Source organism: Thunnus albacares, chromosome 17 (genome assembly GCF_914725855.1).
Source record: "Thunnus albacares chromosome 17, fThuAlb1.1, whole genome shotgun sequence".
NCBI classification, from domain to species: domain Eukaryota; kingdom Metazoa; phylum Chordata; class Actinopteri; order Scombriformes; family Scombridae; genus Thunnus; species Thunnus albacares.
Window position 1 is genome coordinate 10,471,670 of NC_058122.1, and position 22,824 is coordinate 10,494,493.

General features: G+C 40.5%; 1 protein-coding gene across 3 annotated transcripts in view; it reads right to left on the bottom strand.

Moving 5' to 3' along the window:
• Positions 1–22,824, bottom strand: part of grin2aa (glutamate receptor, ionotropic, N-methyl D-aspartate 2A, a) — a 163,409-nt gene that overhangs the window by 38,561 nt on the left and 102,024 nt on the right. For all 3 annotated transcript variants that reach the window (XM_044332028.1, XM_044332026.1, XM_044332025.1), the window contains 3 exons: positions 22,490–22,656; positions 17,843–18,271; positions 6,181–6,295 (listed from right to left, as the gene is read on the bottom strand). In XM_044332028.1, coding sequence (XP_044187963.1) covers positions 6,181–6,295; positions 17,843–18,271; positions 22,490–22,656 — 711 coding nt within the window. The remainder of the gene's footprint in view (positions 1–6,180; positions 6,296–17,842; positions 18,272–22,489; positions 22,657–22,824) is intronic.

A 22,824-nucleotide genomic window follows, 5' to 3' on the forward strand; every position in this document is an offset into this window, starting at 1 on the left:
TAGATTCAGCAGTGGATGTTTAAGCCTATTGTGTCACATGCTCACAAATGGAGAAAAGTGAAGATACTAGAAAATTTTGTTTTGTCTTTGTGAATAAAATAGAATCCTAAAATATTAAATGCACACTATCACACATAATGCACATAATGGTTCAACCTTTTGACCTTGGAGTCACGGAGCAATGGTTGTTACACACACACACACACACACACACACACACGTTGTTGCTCAGCCTGTATGCCTGGCTAAGTCATTAACAGGCGAGCAGAGAGGAGGAAGTGAAATTAGCATTTTAATTGTTTTGCTTTGAGTGGTTTTCTATCCTCTGACAGGGATTAGAGTCTTTTCTCTGCGCGTACTCTGCACCACTGTCAACAGCTCACTCTGCTGTCAGCTACATCTCTGATTGTGGGTGTGTGTGTGTGTGTGTGTGTGTGTGTGTGTGTGTGTGTGTGTGTGTGTGTGTGTGTGTGTGTCTGTGTGTGTGTAGGCATTAGTGTTGGGGTGAAGGGGTAGGTGCTTGTGTGTCACCTTCGCTCTCCAGGGAACGGCCGCATTTGTCAATCTGTCTTACCCCAGCTGTTTTGCATTTCACAAGTGAGTGACTGCGTGCATGTATGCGAGCACACCAGTATGTGGGTGGGGAGGTAGACCAGGAAATGGGATGTTTAAGTGAGGTGGTAAAAAAAAAAAAAAAAAAAAAAAAGACAGGACTTGTGTCACAGAATGAGGGATTTGTGAGAAAAACAAACAGAGAGGATCCAGGGAAGATATAAAAAAAAGTGTGGGAGTAAAACATTTGAATTGTACTCCACGAGCAGTTTGGAATCATTTTCTGGTGTTTTGAAACTCTAAAGCTGCAGATCCCAGCTGAGTGCATTATGCTGATATACATACTTCACTGGTATTTTAACTGTGTAACATAATGAGTGATATTTCATGTTGGAAGTGGGGAAAAAAAAACACTTTAGCTACATTTTTCTACACTTGTCTTCCTTTCTCAGTTCAGAAGATTTCCAGTGGGTCACAGAAAGTGCAGCAGCTGCTGTACAGAAAGCTGATCCAACAATGATCTACTTAGCTTGGTTTAACTACTTGTTGCGCCTTTATGTATCAATAAGAAGCGCTGTCATGTCATGTCACCTTTTGGAACAGAAACTTAAAAATAGACATACAACTCAAGTCTGTTTAATCCATTTCATCATGAATGTAAGCTTTTGAGGAGTGGCTCTGATTTGGTTGGATCAATCAATAAACTCAGTGGAGAGATAAATGTTCTTCTCGGAAGAAGGTTGAAAATGGGAGCAAGGAAAAGGAGGGGGAGGAGGAGGAGGAGGGAAAGAAGAAGCTGACTTCAGCAGCCCCTTCTGATTTCCTGTCCACCTGCTCTCCTCTTCCCTCTTCCTCTCTATCTCTCCTTCTCTCTAATTAAAGAAAGAGGGGTTATAAATTAATGCCTAGAGAGAGGAGAGAGGATTCTCTCTATCGACCGGCTAGGCAGCAGATTGCTGAATTTCCCCGTATGAAATACCAGATATTACGCACACACACAATACATGGAAAGCAGTGTGGTGTGACAGCGAGGACAGTGGGAGGTTACGATGATAGGGCCCGTGGGATTACCGCATTATAACATCTCATAGCGGCAATCCTATCGCATCATCACTTTGCGATGGATTTAGAGCCACTTGGTGATGAGATGACATTCTGCCCCCAGAACAGCTGTGTTTCTCTGCATCTTTTCTTATCTTTCTAAAAAGCCCTTGTTTTTTTTTTTTGGTTTCATCTCCTACTCTTTCTTTTGTCACCTCAAACATGCCCTCTCTTTTTTCTGCTCTCACTATTTTCCTCTTCATCTTTCTTTGTCTTTATTTATGATGGCCTTGCTCTTCTCTGTACCTGCATTTCTTACTCTCTATTTCATTTCACGCTGTCTTCTTTTTTTCTTTATCTCTCTCTCGCTCCGTCTCCCCCTGTCTTTCTGTCATTCAGTGTTTGACCTATACAACCACACACACATACTCAGGGGCTACAATCAACCAGGACCTTGCTGAACAAGTGAGAGAGAATGTTACAAGAATAAAGAAAACAGGGGTCAGCGCTCCTACACTGAGCACCTTCTCTGTGCCATTCTCGCTGGGAGAGTTATCGCTGTGGCAAGTTGCACTATGGGAGAATGAGTTCCTAATAGCGTGGAGAAAACCATTCAGTCATAAAACAGTATCTGTCACTCCTGTCAGACAAAATTATGTCGGGAAAATGGATTCGGCTCTCCCTCTCCTACGCTTGCTCTGTGTATATGTGTGAATGTGTTTGTGTGTGTGTGTCTGCATGCATGTGTGAGGATGCACGTGCATGCCTGTGTGTGTATGTATGTGTGTGTGTGACAAAACAAGGGCAGAGAGGAAGGGGATGAAAAAGCAGAAGAGTGAGAGAAAGATGAATCCACAAATTCCATAGTGCTCCACAGAAAGTGTAGCACTTTTATTAAGAGGCAGAGAATAGTAGATTGAGAAAATGAATGGTCGTGTTTGCATATGTTCATGTGTAGGTCAGTTTTTGTTGATTTGGAAGTGTGTGTGTGTGTGTGTGTGTGTGTGTGTGTGTGTGTGTACGGAAGTGGGCTTTACGTGTGTCTGCTCTCCATATTGTGATTCTCCAAGCACAAATCCCATGCTGTCTGTAATAATTATTTTGTGAACTGGCTGCTAACACTGCAGCAGTTCCTTAAGCAATTTACACACTCCATCTACTCAGCAGGCATAAAACATAACATCCTGGTTCTAATTGGTAAATACACTTTTCTCATTCCGCCAATGACGTTATACTATATCTCTGAATGAAACGTGAATGAAAATTCATCATCGCTTCTGTCACTGATTCTGGAGGCATACATTTTCACAGTTTCCAAAGCTGGGTCGCAGTAATGTTTTTATACTTAAACGCTATACATTTTCTGAATTTCCTGAATTCTCAGAGCACAGGAGTCAATTGATACATATTTATGAATTTCTCCACTGTGGATTCTATTATCCTAAGGAAAGCCTTTACGTTGAATATAAAATAAGTGAAACCCTCCTCCTCCTTTCCCTCACTACCAGCATCCAGGACCCTGACTTGCTCATTTTCAAGTTCATCATTTCGCCCAAATAACCTCTCCTATGTCATCAAACAACACATTGCCATTTACACCGAACCTTGAAGACATTTATTTTAACCTCTTGTCGGTCACTCTTGATTGAAATTATGTTAAGCTGTTTTGAAAGTGTTTTGAATGAGTTTCACGAGTAATGGAGGGATAATATTCAGCAAAACATAAAGTTCAATGTACATTTTAATTAAAGAAGTAGTGAACTCAGTTTTTTATGTGTGTGTAAATATGTGTTTGCAGACAGTATGTGTGTGTGTGTGGCCTTCATCCTCAAAGTAAAGCCGGCTCCTTTAAACCGTTCTGCACCAAAATTGAATTAATTTACTGCTTCCTCTGGATGCAGCCTCATTACAACATATTAGCATTTTGTGATATGGAGACCAGTGTTGGGCAAGTTACTTGAAAAAATGGAAACAAGACCCCCAACATGTTTATGTAATGAAGCGTTACTGAGAGTAGTAAATATAATGAATTTGCTGAATTTCAAATTGCAATATCTTACACTTCTCTTTACTGAAAAAGTAACCACATTACTATAATGCATTGTAATGTATTACTGCCACATCCATCTTCACTGTTAAAAAGCCAAATTTTGAAAACCCCCATAATGCCGCACTTCTGAGCCAGTCAAATATACCTGCATGACTTGCTGCAATCTGCGCTTCTTTTGACTAAACAGCAATTTACTGGCAATTACATAACCCTCAAAAAATCCCAAACACCATACACATCCAACCAAACAGGTGTGACTCTCCCCAGAACTCAAAAAATATACCATCTAACAAACTCCATGTGTATGCAAGTGTGTGTGTGTGTGTGTGTGTGTGTGTGTGTGTGTGTGTGTGTGTGTGTGTGTGTGTGTGTGTGTGTGTGTGTGTGTGTTTGTGCATGTGTGTTGCAGAGAACCGCAGGTGTGGTTGCTTTGAAAACCTGAGTGCTAAACACCTGTAGTGGGTGAAAAAAAAGAAAGAAAACATACACATGCTGATGGCTCAGTTCCACCTCTCTCTCTTCCTCCGTTTTCCTCTCTTTCTCTCTATCTCTTTGTCTATTTTTCTCTCCCACATTTGCTCTCACTACCTCGGCCCATCTGTCTCCATCGTTCACTCGTCTCCGTATCGCTCCATATTGCTCCTCTCCCCCCCTGTCTCTTCCTCCTGTGCCCCAAGGGGACACATTTTATATTTTTAGTGCATATCCATATTTTAGTGCAGTTTCTGAATTTTTATCTCTTGATCATCATGGAAGTCTCTCTCTCTCTCTCTCTCTTTTTCTCTCTCTCTCTCTCTCTCTCTGTGCCACTGATTTCTGGTGCAAGGGTGGGACGGCTGCACCAGAGAGAGGGAGAGAGAGAGAGAGAGAGAGAGAGAAAGAGAGAGATAGAGAGCAGTTCCCAATTATGTTTCCACTTTGGGTCTCTGTGTCTCTTGCCTTCAGTCTCTTTCTCTGCACCACAGTGAAGTGGTACTGATCAATTTCACAGGCTCTCTGTTTACAGCAACATACTCTACCTCCCCTCTGCACACCAACAAAGGGTCTTTTGTGTGTGTGTGTGTGTGTTTGTGTGTGTGTGTGTGTGTGTGTGAGTGTGGGTGTGTGTCAGTATGAAATATGAAAAAGCTAGTCTCAAGATTGGGTGGAGACTGTACGGATTGCGGCAAACTAAACCGAATACTGTAACGCACACTCTCACACACACACAAGCAGGGATGTGACCTGAATAAAAACCTGATTTGTCAAAGCACAAGTCTCTCGAATAGTGTTTCTGTCAATAACCAGTGTGGAAGGGTAAACATACACACACATACAGGAGCAGTGACCCCTCGCCACCCCAATAACAGAGGTCTCAGTTTTTGATTAACTGTGGTTTGAGGTGCTATCAGAGACCACAACAGCAATCACAGCTAAAGACAGACGGGAGTGCACAGATTATCTGGCCTGGGAAAGAAAGGAAGAAAGGATGGAGGGATGGTATGGAGGAAAAAGAAGGGAGGAAAGTGCGGAAAACAGAAGCAGAAACAAAAAGTAATGAAGACACGAAAGAAAGTGGGGAAGAGAAATAAAGTGAAGGAAGAGGGATGTGAGGAGAGACAGGCAGTGGGAAGGACAAGATAAAAAAATGAGAAGATGGTAGGAGAGAATTACAAAATTAAAGGGATGGAAAGACAATAAAGACAGAAAGACATAACCATCTATCCCCCTTTCTTCCTTATCAAAACCCTTCCTTTGGCCACACCTCTCTCTTTTTTTTTTATCCCTATCTCAAACTTCTTCTTTGCCTCACAAACTGTGAAGTATGAGCTATTAAATATAAGGTATTTAAGCCTGCGAGAAGCAGACTGATGTAGGTATAAAGATACATGGCTGCCATTTTAAAGTCCATTACAACGGCGAGAATACTTAGCCATTCACTGTGGCCATTCTTTATGGAAGCTCCCCCACATTAACTAGTTAAAGAAATCCATAACGTTGCTGGTAAATGAGCTCATTGATCAACTGTAGGTGTCGTACAATGAGACAGAGGTAGCATTTTCGATGCTGATGTTTAGCATTTGTTTCTGGTTTTGTTTTTTCACGGAGGTTCTCAGAGATCACTTGCCAATCAAGTACTGCGGGTGTTTTTTTTCTCCCTTGATTTTTTTTTCTAAGTTTCAGTAGGTGGTCCTATACATTGGCAGGTCGATATTAGCAGATATCTGCAAAAATAGGAAAAAAAAAGTGGCAGAATGTAAGATAATATACTGTATATGTATAATAAGAATGATAATATATAGGGTTATAGCCAGGTTTTTAGAAATACTGGAGTCAGGAGTCCAGATTCCCACTTTATTTTCTCTCATTTTTATATTTAGTCTAAAAAAAACATCAGACTCAGCCTTTAAAACCCAATATGTGTAATAAATGTGTAATCATAGAATAACCCCCAAAACTATGGTAAAAGTGGTATCATGGCCCAGAAGAACAGACAGGAATATGTGCACACTTTCCCATGCACATACACACACAGACACACACTGGTCAGATCCTACCTTCTCCCACTCTCTGTCCTTGTTGAGAACAATGACCACCAGCTTTGGATTTTCCTGGTACCCGTCTTCTGTGAATGACAGGTCTCTGCCATCCCACGTCACATTCATCATGTATCTACGAGGAAGAGGAGCGGAGGGGGACAGAGAGAGAGAGAGAGGGGGGGGGGGGTGAGGAGTAGTGGGGCAGAGGGTGACAAGAGAAGAAGTCAGAGAGGTAACAAGGAAAAGGGGGAGAGTTGGAGAAACGAGCGAATGAGAAAAAGGAAATAAATGAATGCGGGCCAGAAGAAACAGAGGAAAAAGAGGAAATTGAATTACATTAGCATGAGAAAAAGTCAATTTACAATCTACTGGTATTACTATCCTAAAATATTCACACACGCTCTATTGCATTGAAAGTTGTAAAGTTGATTCACATGGATTGGATTATGACTACATTCCTGAAATAAAAAGCAAGTGGACACAGACTCAACGTTTAATGCTGAGGGACATAAAAATCTATTCAAATCCTACAAAATATACGTGTGTGTGCCTAGTATAATGTGAAAGGATCCAAAATTTACAATTATAGTACAGTTGAAAGAGAAAAAAGAGAGTGAGTGCAGATAGTACCTAAAGCGATAGTCTGTCCATACTAGCACTCACCACACACACACACACACACACGCATGCACACACACACTTATACACACACTGTAATGAGTGACCCATATGGCAGGTCACATTAGCTAAGATGGAGGGCATTGGGAAGATATTCTTGGGTCCACATAGCCTCCACATTAATCATGGCTGTCCTTCCCCACTCTGTCTTCCTCACTCCTTCTGTCAGTGGTCATGTACAACACGGGAGAGACAGCTCCTCTTTCCTTCCTCCTCTACTCCATTCTTGCGCCCGGGCGACGGGGCAAACTTCTAAATGGAATATGTGCCCATGTGATGTGTCTTTGAAAAGCCACAGAGGAGCGCTGCAGGTGAGGCATTTCATGCTGTGTAGGACATTGTGCAGCCAAACGCTGTAGTGTATGGAGCAAATTGTGCTTTTAGAAGCTTATTACTTGTGTCATTTGATACACTGTTTGCTTATGCGGCATACACATCAAAGGAGAGGTTCACAATTTTTCTGTCTTAAAACAACAGTCAGGTGCCCGTATGAACACTGAAAGAGGTTTTCCTTGCTGCTAACACTGGCTATTAAAAGATCCCTTTCAAATGCGCTTACAATGTAAGTGAAGGGGGACAAAATCCACAGTCCTCATTTTGTTCAAAAATGTACCATCTAAATCTAATATGATGCGTCAGCAGTCCGAGTTAGTTAAATCAAGTAGATATCTTCCAAGTTATTTTCTTTTTAGAATAAAATTCCCTCTTTTTGTTTCCCCAGGCAGTGTTTCCCTTTGAAAGATGTCCACTTTATATGAAAAATGTGGATTGCTGAAGTTTCATATTAGCTTTGGATAAACTTTTAAATACATTTTTGCACTGAAGGAGGACTGCCAATTTTGCTGCCCATCACTTACGCTGGAAGCGCATTAGGAATGGATCTCTTAATGGCCACTATGAAAAGGACAAATGATTACAGCAGGAAAAACCTGTTTCAATGTCCATTGAGTGCCTGAATATGACAGGCATGAAAAATCATCCTTTAAGAGACTTATTTAGGTGATTTCTGCCAAAAAATAGTGAATCAGCCAATCCCTTCATTACAAAATATCTCTCCCTCTGTATATCTATCTGTTTATCTCTGTGATTCTCTGTCCCTGCCGAACTTCAATAACTTCTTATTCCTTTTTAAAGCTTTGATTTTTCAAGTCTCAATTAAAGGGAGCAAGAGCCGTTTTTGTTGAATTTTCAGTTAGCAATTACTTCCTTTTTTTAATAGATGAAAAAACTTGCATACTGTGATGCAGCTTTAATCCCACACATACTATGAACCAGTACATGCTCTGCAGGATTTAACTGTAATTGTCAGTTTAAGTAAATTCAATGTGTTTTTATTATTTCAGCTGTTACAGACTCACTCACTTGCATATTACACATACCAGGAGTCTAAACCAATTATAATTCCAAGTCACAAGGATGGCCACAGAGATAATGGAGAAAAAGGCTGTGTAATATGTGTGTTTGTGTGTGTGTGGTGCCATTTCACAATATCTACATGTCCCTTTAAATTGCTGCTGGTAACACACATGCACAGCCTCTCAATGCTCAGATGAAATCAGCCAGAGATAAGGGGATTGAGCGGGTTTCGTGATTAAAATAATCCGATTGGCCTGCAAGCAACCAGGTGAGTAGTATTAAGCCATTTGATTGGACACAGGGTGCAGTGCTGAACCCAATTACTGTATGTGCGACTACAGCAGAGAAAGAGGTGCTGGAATCAATACCAGCACCCAGGCTGCTCTTTTAGACAACAGCCCATTCTGCACTTTGCAGCCATCAATCTAGAAGAGACACAAACACACAAATTCACATGCAAAACGGAAGCCTTTGCTCTTCTTTCTTTCAAAATGATGTATTGTTTGGGAGCATTAGTTGAAGATATTCAGACAACCTTATTCAATCCTCCTATCTTGACATCAAATATTTGGGAGACCCTTTTTTTTCATTAATCATTTCCTGCCAGTGACCACTTTACAGGTTAAAATTTAATTCAGGCAAACAGTGTAAATCTAAAGCCTCTCAGTTTAGATATCTCAGTTGATTCTTTGGGATTCAGGTTCAAGAGCAGTGAGGGTTTTTTTTATATATATATAAAAATGTTTCTAGTGCAGCTTTAAAAAATGATGTATAACTTTTCTGAGATTGAATTCAATCGAATGCCAGACCTCAGCTTTTTCCAACAGGCAAAATGAAAAATAGGCACCTCTGTCTATTCTCTGCATGAAATATCATTATTATTATGACTACCAGTGCAGTTCTGTGATAAATATGCTGTATATGTGTCACTGGCTGTTCATGTGAAAATCATAATGAAACATCCTACATAGTGCACTATTGTGTTTGAAAGCAAGAACAGGATGCAGACAGGACAGGCAGATTGTGTGTGTATGTCTGCAAGTATGTTTGGGCTGACGCCCATTGAACAGGTGGACCTAGGGTGTTGCTAGGATACGGACACAGACTGGAGTGTACATGCTGGAAAATGACCCTAAACACCCCCAACTGAACATCCCTGCACACACATAAACACAGACAATTACTTTGCCCACCTCAACAATCCTCCATGTAATGTTTCCTCTCCCCTGTAGGACTGAGATCATAGCAAAGCATCCAATTTCTCTCACTTTCCAGCCTCCCATTATATCAGTAATCTCTCTATTCATTAGGGGGGATGAGGAGAGGGTGCAGAGGTGGAGAGACAGTGGAGAAGGAGCACCCGAAAAAAAATGAGAGCGAGAATAAAGATAAGAGAGATTGAGTGAGAGAGATGGAAAGGGGAGAAGGGAAAGTATGACGAGAGAGTAGGAGGACTAAGCCTCGACAGTCGACAGAGTTAGGATAAAAATATCTTCAGTGTTATTTTTTCCTCCCTTCCCCTTATTTTGGAGCAAAAGGAATTGGGGTGGGGGCACTGCACCAGAGTTAACCAACAGTACACGTACACCAAGCATCAGGAATTAACAGGGGCAAGGGCAAAAATGCTCCAAGAAATCTCAGAATGCCCCTAAAAACCGTGATCAAGGGGCAAAAATTGCCCCCAAGATTTTTCCAGTTTAGGCCAATATCCTAATCCTACATTAAGCCATCATTTTATTTTCATTCAATTCATTTAATTTCCATTTCCGGCTCTAACACACTCACATAAACAGCGCTATTTTTCACGCTACGCAGCTGTTACGATACCTGGCAGAGGCCATGCAATCCTGCACCTGCAGTGAATTTGGCTGCTGCGATGGACCGGTCCCTCATTAAAAAAGCTCCAACTGTTACGTTACCGGTGAAAGCAGCCCAAATCCTGGGCCCCGTCACCAACAGCACCCCCAGCAAATATGACAGCAAAGAAAGTTGCCACTTCTACAATTCAAAACTGGAAAATAGACTGGTTTGAAGAGGTGACTAAGATGACTCTCCTCTTCTGTAAAGCATGCAGGGCTCAGTCATTCAAAAATAGCCTTTGAAAGCTAAAGGCTAATCACGACTTTGTTAAAGGAAACAAACAGGTTAAATAGTATTCAGCTTATTGTCACCAAACAAGCAAGCATCATCCATTTGCATATAGTAAGTAACATTAACGCTAACACTAGAGACTTAAAAATGTCTTTGGTCTGGCGCGTTGGCTAACATTATTGTTGGCTAGATAATGTTAGCCTACATGTGGGTCTTGCCGACTTGCCGACAATGACGCAGTGCTGAATAGTCGAGTCTATAATGTTATTTCATACATGCTCAAATCGTCAGCAGGGCTAAGTGTGGTGATTAAATAAAGCATGCTAAAAAACTTCAACTGAAGATATTTCCAGAACTGCATCAATAAGGAGGGAATATCACACTAATTTTGGCTATTTTGACAGTACTTGTAGCTACTAGTCTGTAATTTTGTGAAACACTTGAGGCAGTGGCATACAACGCATCAGACCCACAATGATGGAATCATCTAGGTTAGACTGGTTTTGACTTGTGGGAGATCTGAAAATGACATGATCTCAGAACCAGTTGGAAGGGAATAGGCCTGAATTGTTTGTTTTCATGTGCTTATTATTGTAGTTAGAAAATGTAGACAATTATTACAAATGAGATGGTGTTTACTGTGTGCATTTTAATTTGGGTTCATTTCACATTAAAAACAGCAACTTTATGCATTAATTAGTATTTTTTTAAAAGTGCCCCCAAAATTTTGTAAATACTCCAAATTTTTTAGACAGTGGGGGCGGAAGTTGCCCCCAAAATATTTTTTTAAATTTCTTACGCTGCATACACTGCAGCAGGCATATAAGAGCACACACATGCACTGCACTACAGCAGTAAGTGCCATATCAACACAATACACAATACTTTTTCTTCCTCTTTTCTCAGCAATAAAGAATGCATTTATAATGACAGATTGATAAAATGAATGATAAAAACACTGACATTTCCAAACACATATGTTTGTTCATTTTATTTTAACTAGACCAGATACCACAACAGCAGTCTGCTGTGGGGACAACACTATGTCCTGTCCTGTTAAGTGCTCTTGACACAAAAAATGTCTCAATCTCTCAAATACTCACTTATTCTGAGATGCTCTGGATTTTACTGTGTTTACAAAGGTCTGACATTGTGATAAGGACCTTATCTGAAGAGGCTTTACTATAGGGACTGTGTGTATGTGTGTGTTAAAGATAGAGACATTTATCCTTCATCAAGACAAGGGCCAGTCAGAGCAATGATGTATACTGTCAGAGCACTCATGAACTATGAAGTGCAATGACACACAAAGGAAGGAAGAGGTCTTAAAAAGATGGGGGCAACTATCAGTCCTGATTTAAGTCTTTTAAGAGGACCGGGGGGTGAGTATTCATTTTAAAACACACACTCAGGTGGCATGTGTTTAGTGTGACATGAATGATGACTGTACAAGGTGAAGTAGATGCTAGCTTAGCAGTGTCTCTGTCCTTCCTGTAGTCCCTGGTGTGTGTGTGTGTGTGTGTGTGTGTGTGTGTGTGTGTGTGTGTGTGTGTGTGTGTGTGTGGCGTGTGTGGCGTGTGTATGTGTGCACTTTTCTGTGTGAGTTTGGTCAGCACAAGATTAATGCTAACAATTACATTTTGTCATTTCCAAGCTTGCAGTCGCACCATAAAATGCAACATATGTCCAAGCAGCTACTTCAGCAGGATTTCTTTTGTTGCACAAAACAGGATTTGTTTGTGTATTGCCTGGGATCCTTCTCACTGTAGCTGAGTTTTAATATCATGTTTTTTTTTTTCTCCAGTATGCAAATCCATGTTTAGGACAGGAATTCTTGCACAACACTGGAGCACCTTTGTTAGATACCCTTTCTTTTGATGACAAATGAATAAACTTCTTGTGTGCCGGGAACTGCTACTAACTAAGCTCCATTCATATCTCCTACCTTTTCCTGTGCCATCTCTTCCTTATTCTCCATCCTCTCTCTGAGTGGAGCAACTTGATGGTTCATTTATCTGTGAGATGTAGCACACAAGCTGTCAATCATATGCTATTCCTGCTTAAAGGAAAAATTCAGCGCTGCGAATATGATGATTTCTTTAAACTAGGTCACCTATGTAGTAGAAATGTGCAATTATTTTTTTAATTTTGTGTCCTATGACTATAGAATACTAAGAAAAAGTTTGTATATTCCCCCATAACACTCTTAAGGGTGAATCCTACAACAACCAGAGTGTATTGCACATGTCCCGTCCAATCTGACCGACTCACTCTACTAGACAAAGTTAGCAGAGACAAAGTTAGTGAGTTACCAAGTGCTGCGTGGGTGCCACTGGATGTAGCCACAAGTTACAGGAAACACAGTCACTGTTTGTTGTTGTTCTGTATTCAGAGTTGCCAAAGTCTGATATAATATTCTGTCAGAAGACAAAGACAGATTCACCAAAGCACTGCAAAGTTTGTTGTAGCACAGAGTCACCCTCTCCTCCACACTTGTTTGATTCCAAAACACTAAATTTGGCCTCATAAGTTGTAATGGTGGCGCCATACCTCTACTCCGACATTGTATTGTAAAGCCAGTTGTTTGTTGGTTTGTGTTAGTGTTATCACGGAGAAACTCGGCAGCTGAAATTTGTGTATCAGGCTGCGCTGTAGCTCTGGTGGTCGGTGTCTCCTCCAGTCCACACTCTGTTTTGTCTGATTACACAGCACTATATTCAGCCTCATAAACTGTAATAGTGGTGCCAAAACTCTGCTGCTCTTTTTTTTGTGTTAGATTCAGCTCTTCTGGATGAATCACAGATAAACTTAGCAGCTTAGCTTAACTGTCGTTCTGACCCAGTGGTCACTTCCTCTTCCAGACTCTTGTGCCTGATTCAACAGCACGATATACAGCCTCATATCATGAAACTAGTTTTCTTCCAAATATACTGATATTCTAAAGTATTTAGTAGTATGATATTTTGTGTCTGCTTTTCCCTATTACTAGCATAGCATGGGACTGGAGTGTTTTGGGAGACCCACATTTTACCATCCTTGAATGCACCACTACAGAAACGAGGAAACATAGCTTAATTTTGTGGTGGTGGCCCCCACCCTCTAGAACCGTCTTGCCCTAGTCATAAAAAACACAGAGTCTGTTGATGGTTTTAAGAAGCTTTTAAAAATGGAGGGAAATTAAACATTTGCATATACTATCCACATGTAATGATGATGGTGAAACTTGCCACTGAGTCAAGCAAAACAGACCTACTGTTGTCCTGCTCTTTATAATTATTCAAAATTATGTTTCAGTCAACTGGACAGCCTTGGCTGTAATCCATTAGTTGAGTAAGCTCCATCATCAACTTTAGCCCACTGGAGTACTACTGCTCTCACAGCGTTGTATGAGATGCATACCCACCACTGCCAAAGGACACTTCAGGCTAAGCATTAGCTACTTGAACTGCTATTGGCTCATTGTTCTAGATTGAAATTGGAGATATCTGCTTTTGCTTCGTAATCACTTTTTCATGCAGATGATACTAAACCGAGAGCCTTTGCGTACTCACACACGGGCTCGCATCTGCTATTCATGTACAAAGATTTATTTGATTTAAAAGGATTCAGTCCCTCTCTCTCACAGACTGCTACCTGCAAGGCAAGCTAATACTTAAGCTGACAGGAGAGATGTGAGGGGTAAAATAGCTTACTGATTTTTTATGATTGCAGATATGCTCACTATCACGCCCACACATACACACAGTATGTGTTATGTATTAGCAGCTCTGCCAATCTAATGTGTTCCTCCTTCCATACTTTCTTTTTTAACTTCCTCTCACTTTCTGTCTCCGTTTGAGATGAAAACTTGTGTGTCCAAAGTTTGAACTTTTAAGGAAGCAAGGGAAATGTATTTATTGTTTGATAAACATGCATTTTTTAATGTTTATAAGTGGGCCATTAGGTTCTAACAAGACAGTAGTTTCAACATAGTGCTGGACACATGCTAACACACATTTATTTACACACACACACACACACACTTCATATGCACACAGGTGGCAGTGTATAGGTCATGAATTTGAATATCCCCCATTTATTCTAACACACCTATTCTTTGTGAGATCACGTAGTGTATGTGAATTCAGTATGTGATTGCAACTCTCAGGAGAGCAGCAAACAGAAATGTACACATGGCAATGGAATAACAAATAAACACACATATACACACAGACATAGTTAGCAAACGATCATGCAGTAATGTGATATTTATGAGTAGTGGAGTGACTGGCATGTTAAGACACTAGGACATCATTGTTTCCACGGTGTAAAAATACATTCATGGACTAAGTCACTACCTCTTGAGAAAAAATGACAAATACACTAAGAAGTTTTATGCAACATATAACATAACTTGATAATTGCATAGTTGCATCTAAACTAGTATAAATTGTGTCAGCATATGAATTTTGCATTTTTTAAAATTCTCAATTGCATTGTGTAGTGTGTAAGCACACATCTTGCTACAGCTCATGACAGCTGCCCCAAGACTCAGTGTGAGTGTGTATGGGTGCACGTGTGTATTTCGTCAGTTCTGACCCTCATATATCAGGGCTAGAGACTGAAATTACCTGTCAGAACAAACTACTACCACCACACCTTTTCCACATACACACATACACACACACACACTGATAAATAAGTGCTAAAGTCTTTTAAGGCACACTGTTCACCACAGCAAGGTGAGCGGTGCACTGTAAATCTGTCATGACAGAACATTCTCTTAAGGGGGGGATATTTCTCTTGTTTCTAACATGCACGCGTACAAGCACACACATATATACACACACACACACACACAAACCCACACATGCACACACCATATTTTATATGGAGCAGAAGTTGTCACTTGGTCTGATTGCTGCACTGGCCAGCGCTCTTAGTTGGTCATTTGTCTCCTGTTTTTATTTAATTTAATTTTTCTATTACTCTGCAAAACATATTCATCTTGGATGTGTCACAGTGGATTTATCATCACAGCTGTCACAGGCAAAAACTGAGTGAGGTAAAACTTCACTGAAAGCCCACACTGCACAATACTAGAAACACCACAGACGTTTTCTGTGATTTCACCACCATCTATTGATATTATTTTCTTCAAAACAAGTTTTTCTCTATTGTGGCATGTTTTTGAACCACTTAAGGGAGGGAGAGGCATCCACTGAAAATTATATTGTTGTCACAAATCACAGTTGAGTCTGAGAGGAGTGGACACACAGAGGAACTTACAGTAAGAGGAGACTATCTTTTAGAATAAAGTGATGTGACCCACTGTACATTTGTGCATATAGCCCGGCTGTATGAGTCTGTCTGTATGCCCACATCGGTGTGTGTGTGTGTGTGTTCGTCATATCTCCCCTGACAGCCGTTGATGGTCTAACAACCCACACTGGCCCGTCGCCCCGACCTAGCCTTGACCAATCATGTTTCTCATGTCCTGGCCCTGAAGCCCTATTGGCTGGGCTCTCTCACCCACAACAGAGCCATCTGTGGCCACTCATCACCTTGGTAACAACCTGAGGCAGCAGAGCATGCTGGGAACAAAGTCAGCTGGCTCTGGATATGTGGTAATTCTTTTTGGTGTATCTGTTTTGCCTGACAAAAGAGGAGCTGTATTAGTGTATGATTGGTATTTGAAATCCTACAGAGGCTATTAAAGCTGCAATCAGTAATATTGGATGTTCTTTTCAAATTATGGTAACAAATTGATCATAATTCATGGCAGGGGGCAGGTAAATGTTGCATATCAATGCCAGAAACTCCTGTGTTACCTCAGTTCCTGTTAAGATTTTAAGCTCTCTAAACAGGCATAACCAGCCCAGTCTTGATTTTACAGTGAAGGTTTAAATCTCCCAGCCCCCCTTAACTAACTACGGTAAACAATGCACTTGGTTTGGTTTCTACAGAACCCAGATGAAAATTGTTGTAGCATCTGAAAGGTAGTGTGAGTTTCTGGTGGATTTATTGACCAATTACATGAAAATATTTCAGGTCAGTAAACCTTAATAGATAGTTGCTGTAAGCTGACCTCAGTGGAAAATATTAGACTTCAGTCTTTACTTCATAAACTAGCATTAGTTTAGCAGAGCGGATTTCACCGATCAGAAAATGCCACTGTTAGACAAAATCCACAACACTCAGTGCTCTCTCAGTGTATCTGTTTCATTATTCTCTCACTGTGCCACTTTCTTCTATTTTTCTTTGTCTTTTCATTCTCTGCCTCTTTTCCATTTCCAATATCCAGAGATATTGCAACCTAACTGAAGTTAATTTGATGCAAACTTTTTGGATGCTAAAACATTTTTCACATGGGTTAAAATCAATGACTTCACCTCATGACCCTCAGAAAAACATGTGAACCAGAGATATTTCAAAAATGTATTCATATTGGACAAGTTGGTGTTTAATGTTAGTTGTTTTGGCCATATTTCAAGCCTTAATCTAAGACAAAAGCAAACTAAAGAATGATACCATGACAACTATGAAAACACTGGTTCAATTTCCAATATGATAGTTATGTTCAGTATCTGCCAAAATGATGGGCAGACTGTTAAAAACCAAACATCCATATGCTCTCAAGGGTGGCTGAATTTATTCTTCTTCTAACTCACGTTCTAGTTGAAGTACTGCATCTGAATTGTAAGCTGAAGCACATTAAAGACAGATATAATTTCTGAAATTTGCAACCAATAAAAATGAAATTAAATTTTGGAATCAAATTGGTCATTTAGAGTCTCAATTTGTAATTTCACACATCATTATTTAAAAAAAAACAATATTGGGATGTGAACACAGATTGTGTGTTGTATCTCTCCGTCCTCTGCCAGATGGAAAGCCAGACAGAGCTGGCAAGACCTGCAACATCTCCCACTGGCTGCTGGGGAGTGAGCACAAGATGAGAAGGAGAACAGAAGAGAGTGAATGAGAGATGGAAGAATAAATGAGAAGAGGAACAGAAGGACTCATCAAGGAGCTCTTCAGTTTTGGAGAGCACTCATTTGTAGCGGCTTCCCACTGTGACCCCAGTCTCAATTTCTTTCCCTCCCCCTTTCTTTGCTGCCTAAATAGAAAACTCCCTCCTCAACTCCAATTCACCTCTTTCATTCCCCCCTCTCTCTCTGACTCCTACACTTCCTCTATTCTCTTAGCTCCAACTTTCAATCCCTTGGTCTTTTATCCAGTAATTGCATCTTTCTATCCTTAACATAGACTTGGTGGAAACTTAGTGGGAGTATCTAATTACTGAGGACAAGGGTGAAAACAAGCATACAGCGGCAGGAACCCTTGCACTCAAACAAACATTCATATACACACAAATATCTATGTGCATTAGCAGCGCTGCTCTCTTGATGTTATAAAAATACACAAAACCTCAAAAAAACCTTCATCATTCTGCTGTTTCTATTTTTCTCCCATCTTAAAAGACACATACGTAGCTCAATGTATTTCTTGCTTATCATTATAGACATTAATGCCAAAACAAACACATCTGCACACACACTCTTTCTTTGCTTACTTATGCAGTGCACTGGGTGGCAGCTTGGTCGTCTTCTCCATCTGGCCATAACAAGACGTCTTGGCTTCAGGGATGTCGCCGTACTCCTCCAACATGGCTGCCGCTGCTGATGTTATGATCCCCAGACCATCCCGAACTCGCGCCTCCAACGGGTAGTCCCAGTCGTCATACGACACCGAAATCATTCCCGATGGGAACTCTTCAGGTGTTATTTCCGGGTTGCCAGTGGTCAGGGACGGTACAATCCAGATGTATCCGAATCCGGTTAGGCCCAGAGAGCGAGCCTCCTCCAGGATGTAGACGGCCTCGTCCTTAGAGCAGTAAAGCAGAACTACTGGAGACTGGACCTTCTTCAGCATGATCTGAGACCGGCTGTCTTCCTCCACTGCATCCAGAGTAATGATATTCTGCAGGTCCCAGCCCACAAAACTAAAGCAAGGATAACGAGGACAGGAGTGAAATGTTAATATTTAACTGATAGACTATTAACTTTGTTCAGGTGCTGACAAGGGCAGTTATAACGATCCATTATAATTAATATCATTGTTAAGTGCGATGTGAATGCTAATAGGTATAAAGTGCTTATTGTCAGGGGAAACACATTACGCCTAAATGGAATGCAAATGCTAAAGCTGGTCCTGTATAATCATGCTCAACAAGTTCCAGCCCACACAACTAAAGGACAAGAACAACAAACAGGGGCCTGTTAATGTGAAAGGGCCAAAGCAAGTGCCTGTGGTCAATGTGATAATTGGTAACAACTGTTATCAGAAAAAAAAAGTGCTGTTATCAACATGGAATGCAACTTTTCACACCTTTTGGACAGCAAATAAGTTAATTAATTCCATTGCTCCTGCAAAACCATGTGGCTGAAGATAGATGTTTTTATAAACAGGTTTTCCTCCGCTGAGCGTTAAAACTATAATGCTCAAAGCATCTGAGGGAAAACAGATCCGTATAATTCCAAAGCAAATTTTTAATATAGTTCTGTAGCCCGTTAGCTAAAGTGAGGAGAGTGAGAAATAACAAGAGCTTATTAAAAAGATCATTTACAGAGCATTTACAGAGTATCTTTCTTATCCAGTGGGACTGGCTGATCTTTTCTACAACGTCCAGAGTAATAATATTCAGCAGGTCCCAGTACGCGAGGCTCAAGTACAGCAGAAAGAGTAGAAATTGTGGTTATCTTTGTAATTAAAGAACATAATATATCATATGAATTGGCACACTGTGGTATCAGGAGTACAGGTCCTTCATGGCAGAGCTGGCAGAAAGAGGGACAAAAGAAGGATGCATACACACACACACACACGCACACGCACACGCACACGCACACGCACACGCACACATACACATCTACACGCACACATACACACACACACACATTGGAGACTGGAGTGTAACAAAGTCTGACACATGGTAGAGAAAAGAGGAAAGCAGTTAACCATCACAGAAGAATCCAACAATAGACAGGTAGTGTAACATGAGAGTGATTTGGGACTCTCTGTCTTCCTCTTGCTGTCCAAAGTGATGATGGTCTATAAGTCCCAGATGACAAAACTAGTAAAGAGAGACAATGATACACAAAGACACACACAGAGAAAGTGAGAGAGACAGAGAGAGAAAGGCTAGGAATGATTACAATTATGGGAAGTAATACTGCTATGTAAAAGATAAAGGTTTAGGAACTACATTTCCCATTTTCTGCATACAAATACAAATGATAGAAATGTTTGCTTTGTACCAAACCAACAACTTACCCCTACAATGAATACACTATTAGAAAACTATATAACTGTGGATACTGATTTATAATTCATTTTACCCCTCAGTACACACTCTTCTTGCAGAACAGCCAAAATGATTGATCTGCAAGAAAAGCAGGTAAGAATGTATTTTTTTGTGTTTAAGATGATCCAGACCATACAGGTAAGTGAACGTGTCTCCATTGTCTGGATGACCATTCATGTCCAAAAACTCAGTTCCTTAATTGGTGGGTTATACTGACAGAAAGACCACCTACCTGCATGCATCCACCTCCAGCAGACAGCCTATGTACAGTATGTAGCCATCCATGAAATCTTCCCTCTATCTCACATTATTTCCATGAGCCTGCATTTCATGTAGGCGACTACAAGTACCAAAATGTTTTCATGGTCAGGTCAGGCTTGACTCACTGAGCTGAGTGGTCCAATTTATTTTCTGCTGTGAATGATGGAAGTTCATTGGTATTAAAACTGTCTGCCCATGACTAAGTCACTGTGAGCCAGTTGAGCACTGACATAGGAAATCGACGATGGGTAATTGCAGGTAATTGGACAAATTATTTCTTGTTTCATAAATGATAAGCTATTATTTTAACATTGAGGTCAAAATCACTTCTGGAGTGCATGAATACCGATGCTGGGATGTGAAGTTATTACACATCTGTCAATGTGTGTAACTATTTTTTACTAAAGTATTACAAATGAAGGTAGACGGACCCCAGGAAAAGTGGCTATTGATGTAACAACAGATAATGGTGATCTACAGTAAATAAACATAAAGAAGATGGTTTGGAATTGTTCAAAGCTGCAATGGAGAGCTTATACAAGATCTGACTCCTCCAAAGTCTTAATTGTCATAAACTTTTTCACAAAAAAAACAACCTTTTTTGACCTTTTTGATCTGGCAGTAAAGACACTCTTTAGTCACACAGCCACTAGGATGCAGGGGCCCATTTCATGAATGCAATTTGCAAGCACTGCTTACACGCAGATTGCAAATGGTGCCACTGTTCCATTTCACAAATGATTGCCACTCTCAAACTGCAGACACATCTGCGAGTCCTATAGTCCTCTCTCGCATGCCCATGCTCTGGGTCACAAGTATGGTGTTTTTTTGTTTAGATAAATGTCTTATAGTTTAAGATGAAAGGAAATGAATGCAAATACATACGTTGTTGACCAAACAAAAATGGAAATTGTTAGCTGAAGCTAGTGCATTTTTAACCTGCTGACTTTGCTTTCTGCTCTCAAAGATATGGACAATTGGGCATTTGCCAATTTCCTGATATTTTGGTTTACAAATCTTATCATTCTGTGTGCAAATTTCACCAGTTAACATGAGGTTAACCTGTGCACTGTCAAGCTTACAGTTGATGTTATTTAAGCCATTTTTGTATGGGTTTAACAGATTTGTGCTTCAGTTAAGTTATCACATGTTCTGCAGTTTAAAAGTTGTAATACCAGGTAACTTTCCATTCAAGGCTCAGAGAACACAGAGTAAAACATGACATTTAAATGTCTGTTGCTACTCTACTTGCAATTAAAATAAGTGTAACCAGTGTCACCACAGGCAGAGAGTTGTTTTTGAACCTGTGTTTGCCTCTTGGGTTTGACAGAAAGAGTAACTGCTAATGAAAAAGACCCTCTTCAGCTCTGTTTCTATATATCACAAGCACAGGCATCAAATCTTGCCAACATCTCAACATTGCTGAACATGTATCATTTATTTGACTTTTTTGCCAAAAATTATGGCTTGCTGTTCACTCCAGCAGTTTTTTCTTTTTCTCTTTCTCTCTGTGGAGGACTGTAACATCAGTCAAAATGACCTAAAGGTGTGGCAGACAGCCAAACTGCATGTGTAGTAAACCTACCTGTCATCTACAATTTAATTCTAAGAATGCTGATGAAATTCTTTTATGCTGCTGTTTTTGAAGTACATATGAGTGGTGGAGATGAAAAATACAAGGCCAAAAGTTTGTGTGCAGTAACTCTTTAAGAAAGTAAACTTGCCCATTCTCTGGGAAATGTGCAGTGATAATGGAGAACATTACAGACAAAATGGGGAAATGGGCTTGGAAAAATGCCTGGGCTAAGATTGTAGTAACTCTTTTGAAAACCTCCCCATATTGCTTGTTATCTTCAGTTTTTCTTAGTGTAGACTCTTGGAATTGAGGGAGCTAAGAGGTGATATTTGAAAAAGATGACCCAAAGGGGTTGATGAGGGGGAGAAAATGGCCCACTTTATGTGTGCTTCATAGCCTCATAGTTTTCTGATAACACCTGTTAGCCATTTAACTGTAGTTGAATTCCTGAGTGTAGATCTTTTGGCTCCATAGATCCACATGTTACTGAGAGTTCCACATTCTGTTTGATTGAGGGAGATTTCCACTCCAACTTGCAGAATGCCAAAGCTTCCCCATGCCTGTTATCACACAGCAGTAGAAATTATTGTGTGTTTCTTCTACAGCCTCATAGTGTAATTTTATATGCGGGTGGCAAATTACAGTAACAGGAATGATCCGCATCTAACAGTAATTGACCATCTGTGTTTTTCTAAACGTCAGACTGGAAAACTATTACTCACAGACTCTAAATTTAACAATAAAACCTTCCAGAGCAACATGGCTGTCCTCAGGATGAGTCCTGGCAAATGTCCAAGGGGTTTGAGGGTATTTCGAACACAGAAATTTTGCTTGGGTTCCCACCTGTTCCCTGTTACAGGAATATAGAGCCCATGAGGAGAAATATTGATGTTATATCCATCTATTCATTCTCTTCACACAAGTGTTGTGACCAGTCGGCAACTGTATTCCAGCTGAATAATGATGAGACAAACAAAATATAAAGAAACATCCAAGAGCAGGTGTGTAGTTGATCGTACCTGTTGTCTACGGTAGTTTTTAGGATGTTGATGAACTCCTGGTAGCCTGGGAACTTTGATGTCACGATGGAGAAGATGTGCCAGTCGTACTCCTCCATGATGTTCAGCATCAGCAGAGCCTCCTGCTGGATGGAGGCACCGAACTGGAAGAATGTCGACTTCACATCCTGAGAAAAGAGAACGGGAGGCAGGGATAGAGGGAAGGAGAAAAGGGAGGAGGCGAAGCAAAGGGAGATAAAGGGAGGGGAAGGAGGAGATTTAGTTGAAGATTTATTTGTATTTTCATTTCACTTTCCATATGACTCCACCAGCTAATTCAAACAGCATCTCAGAAA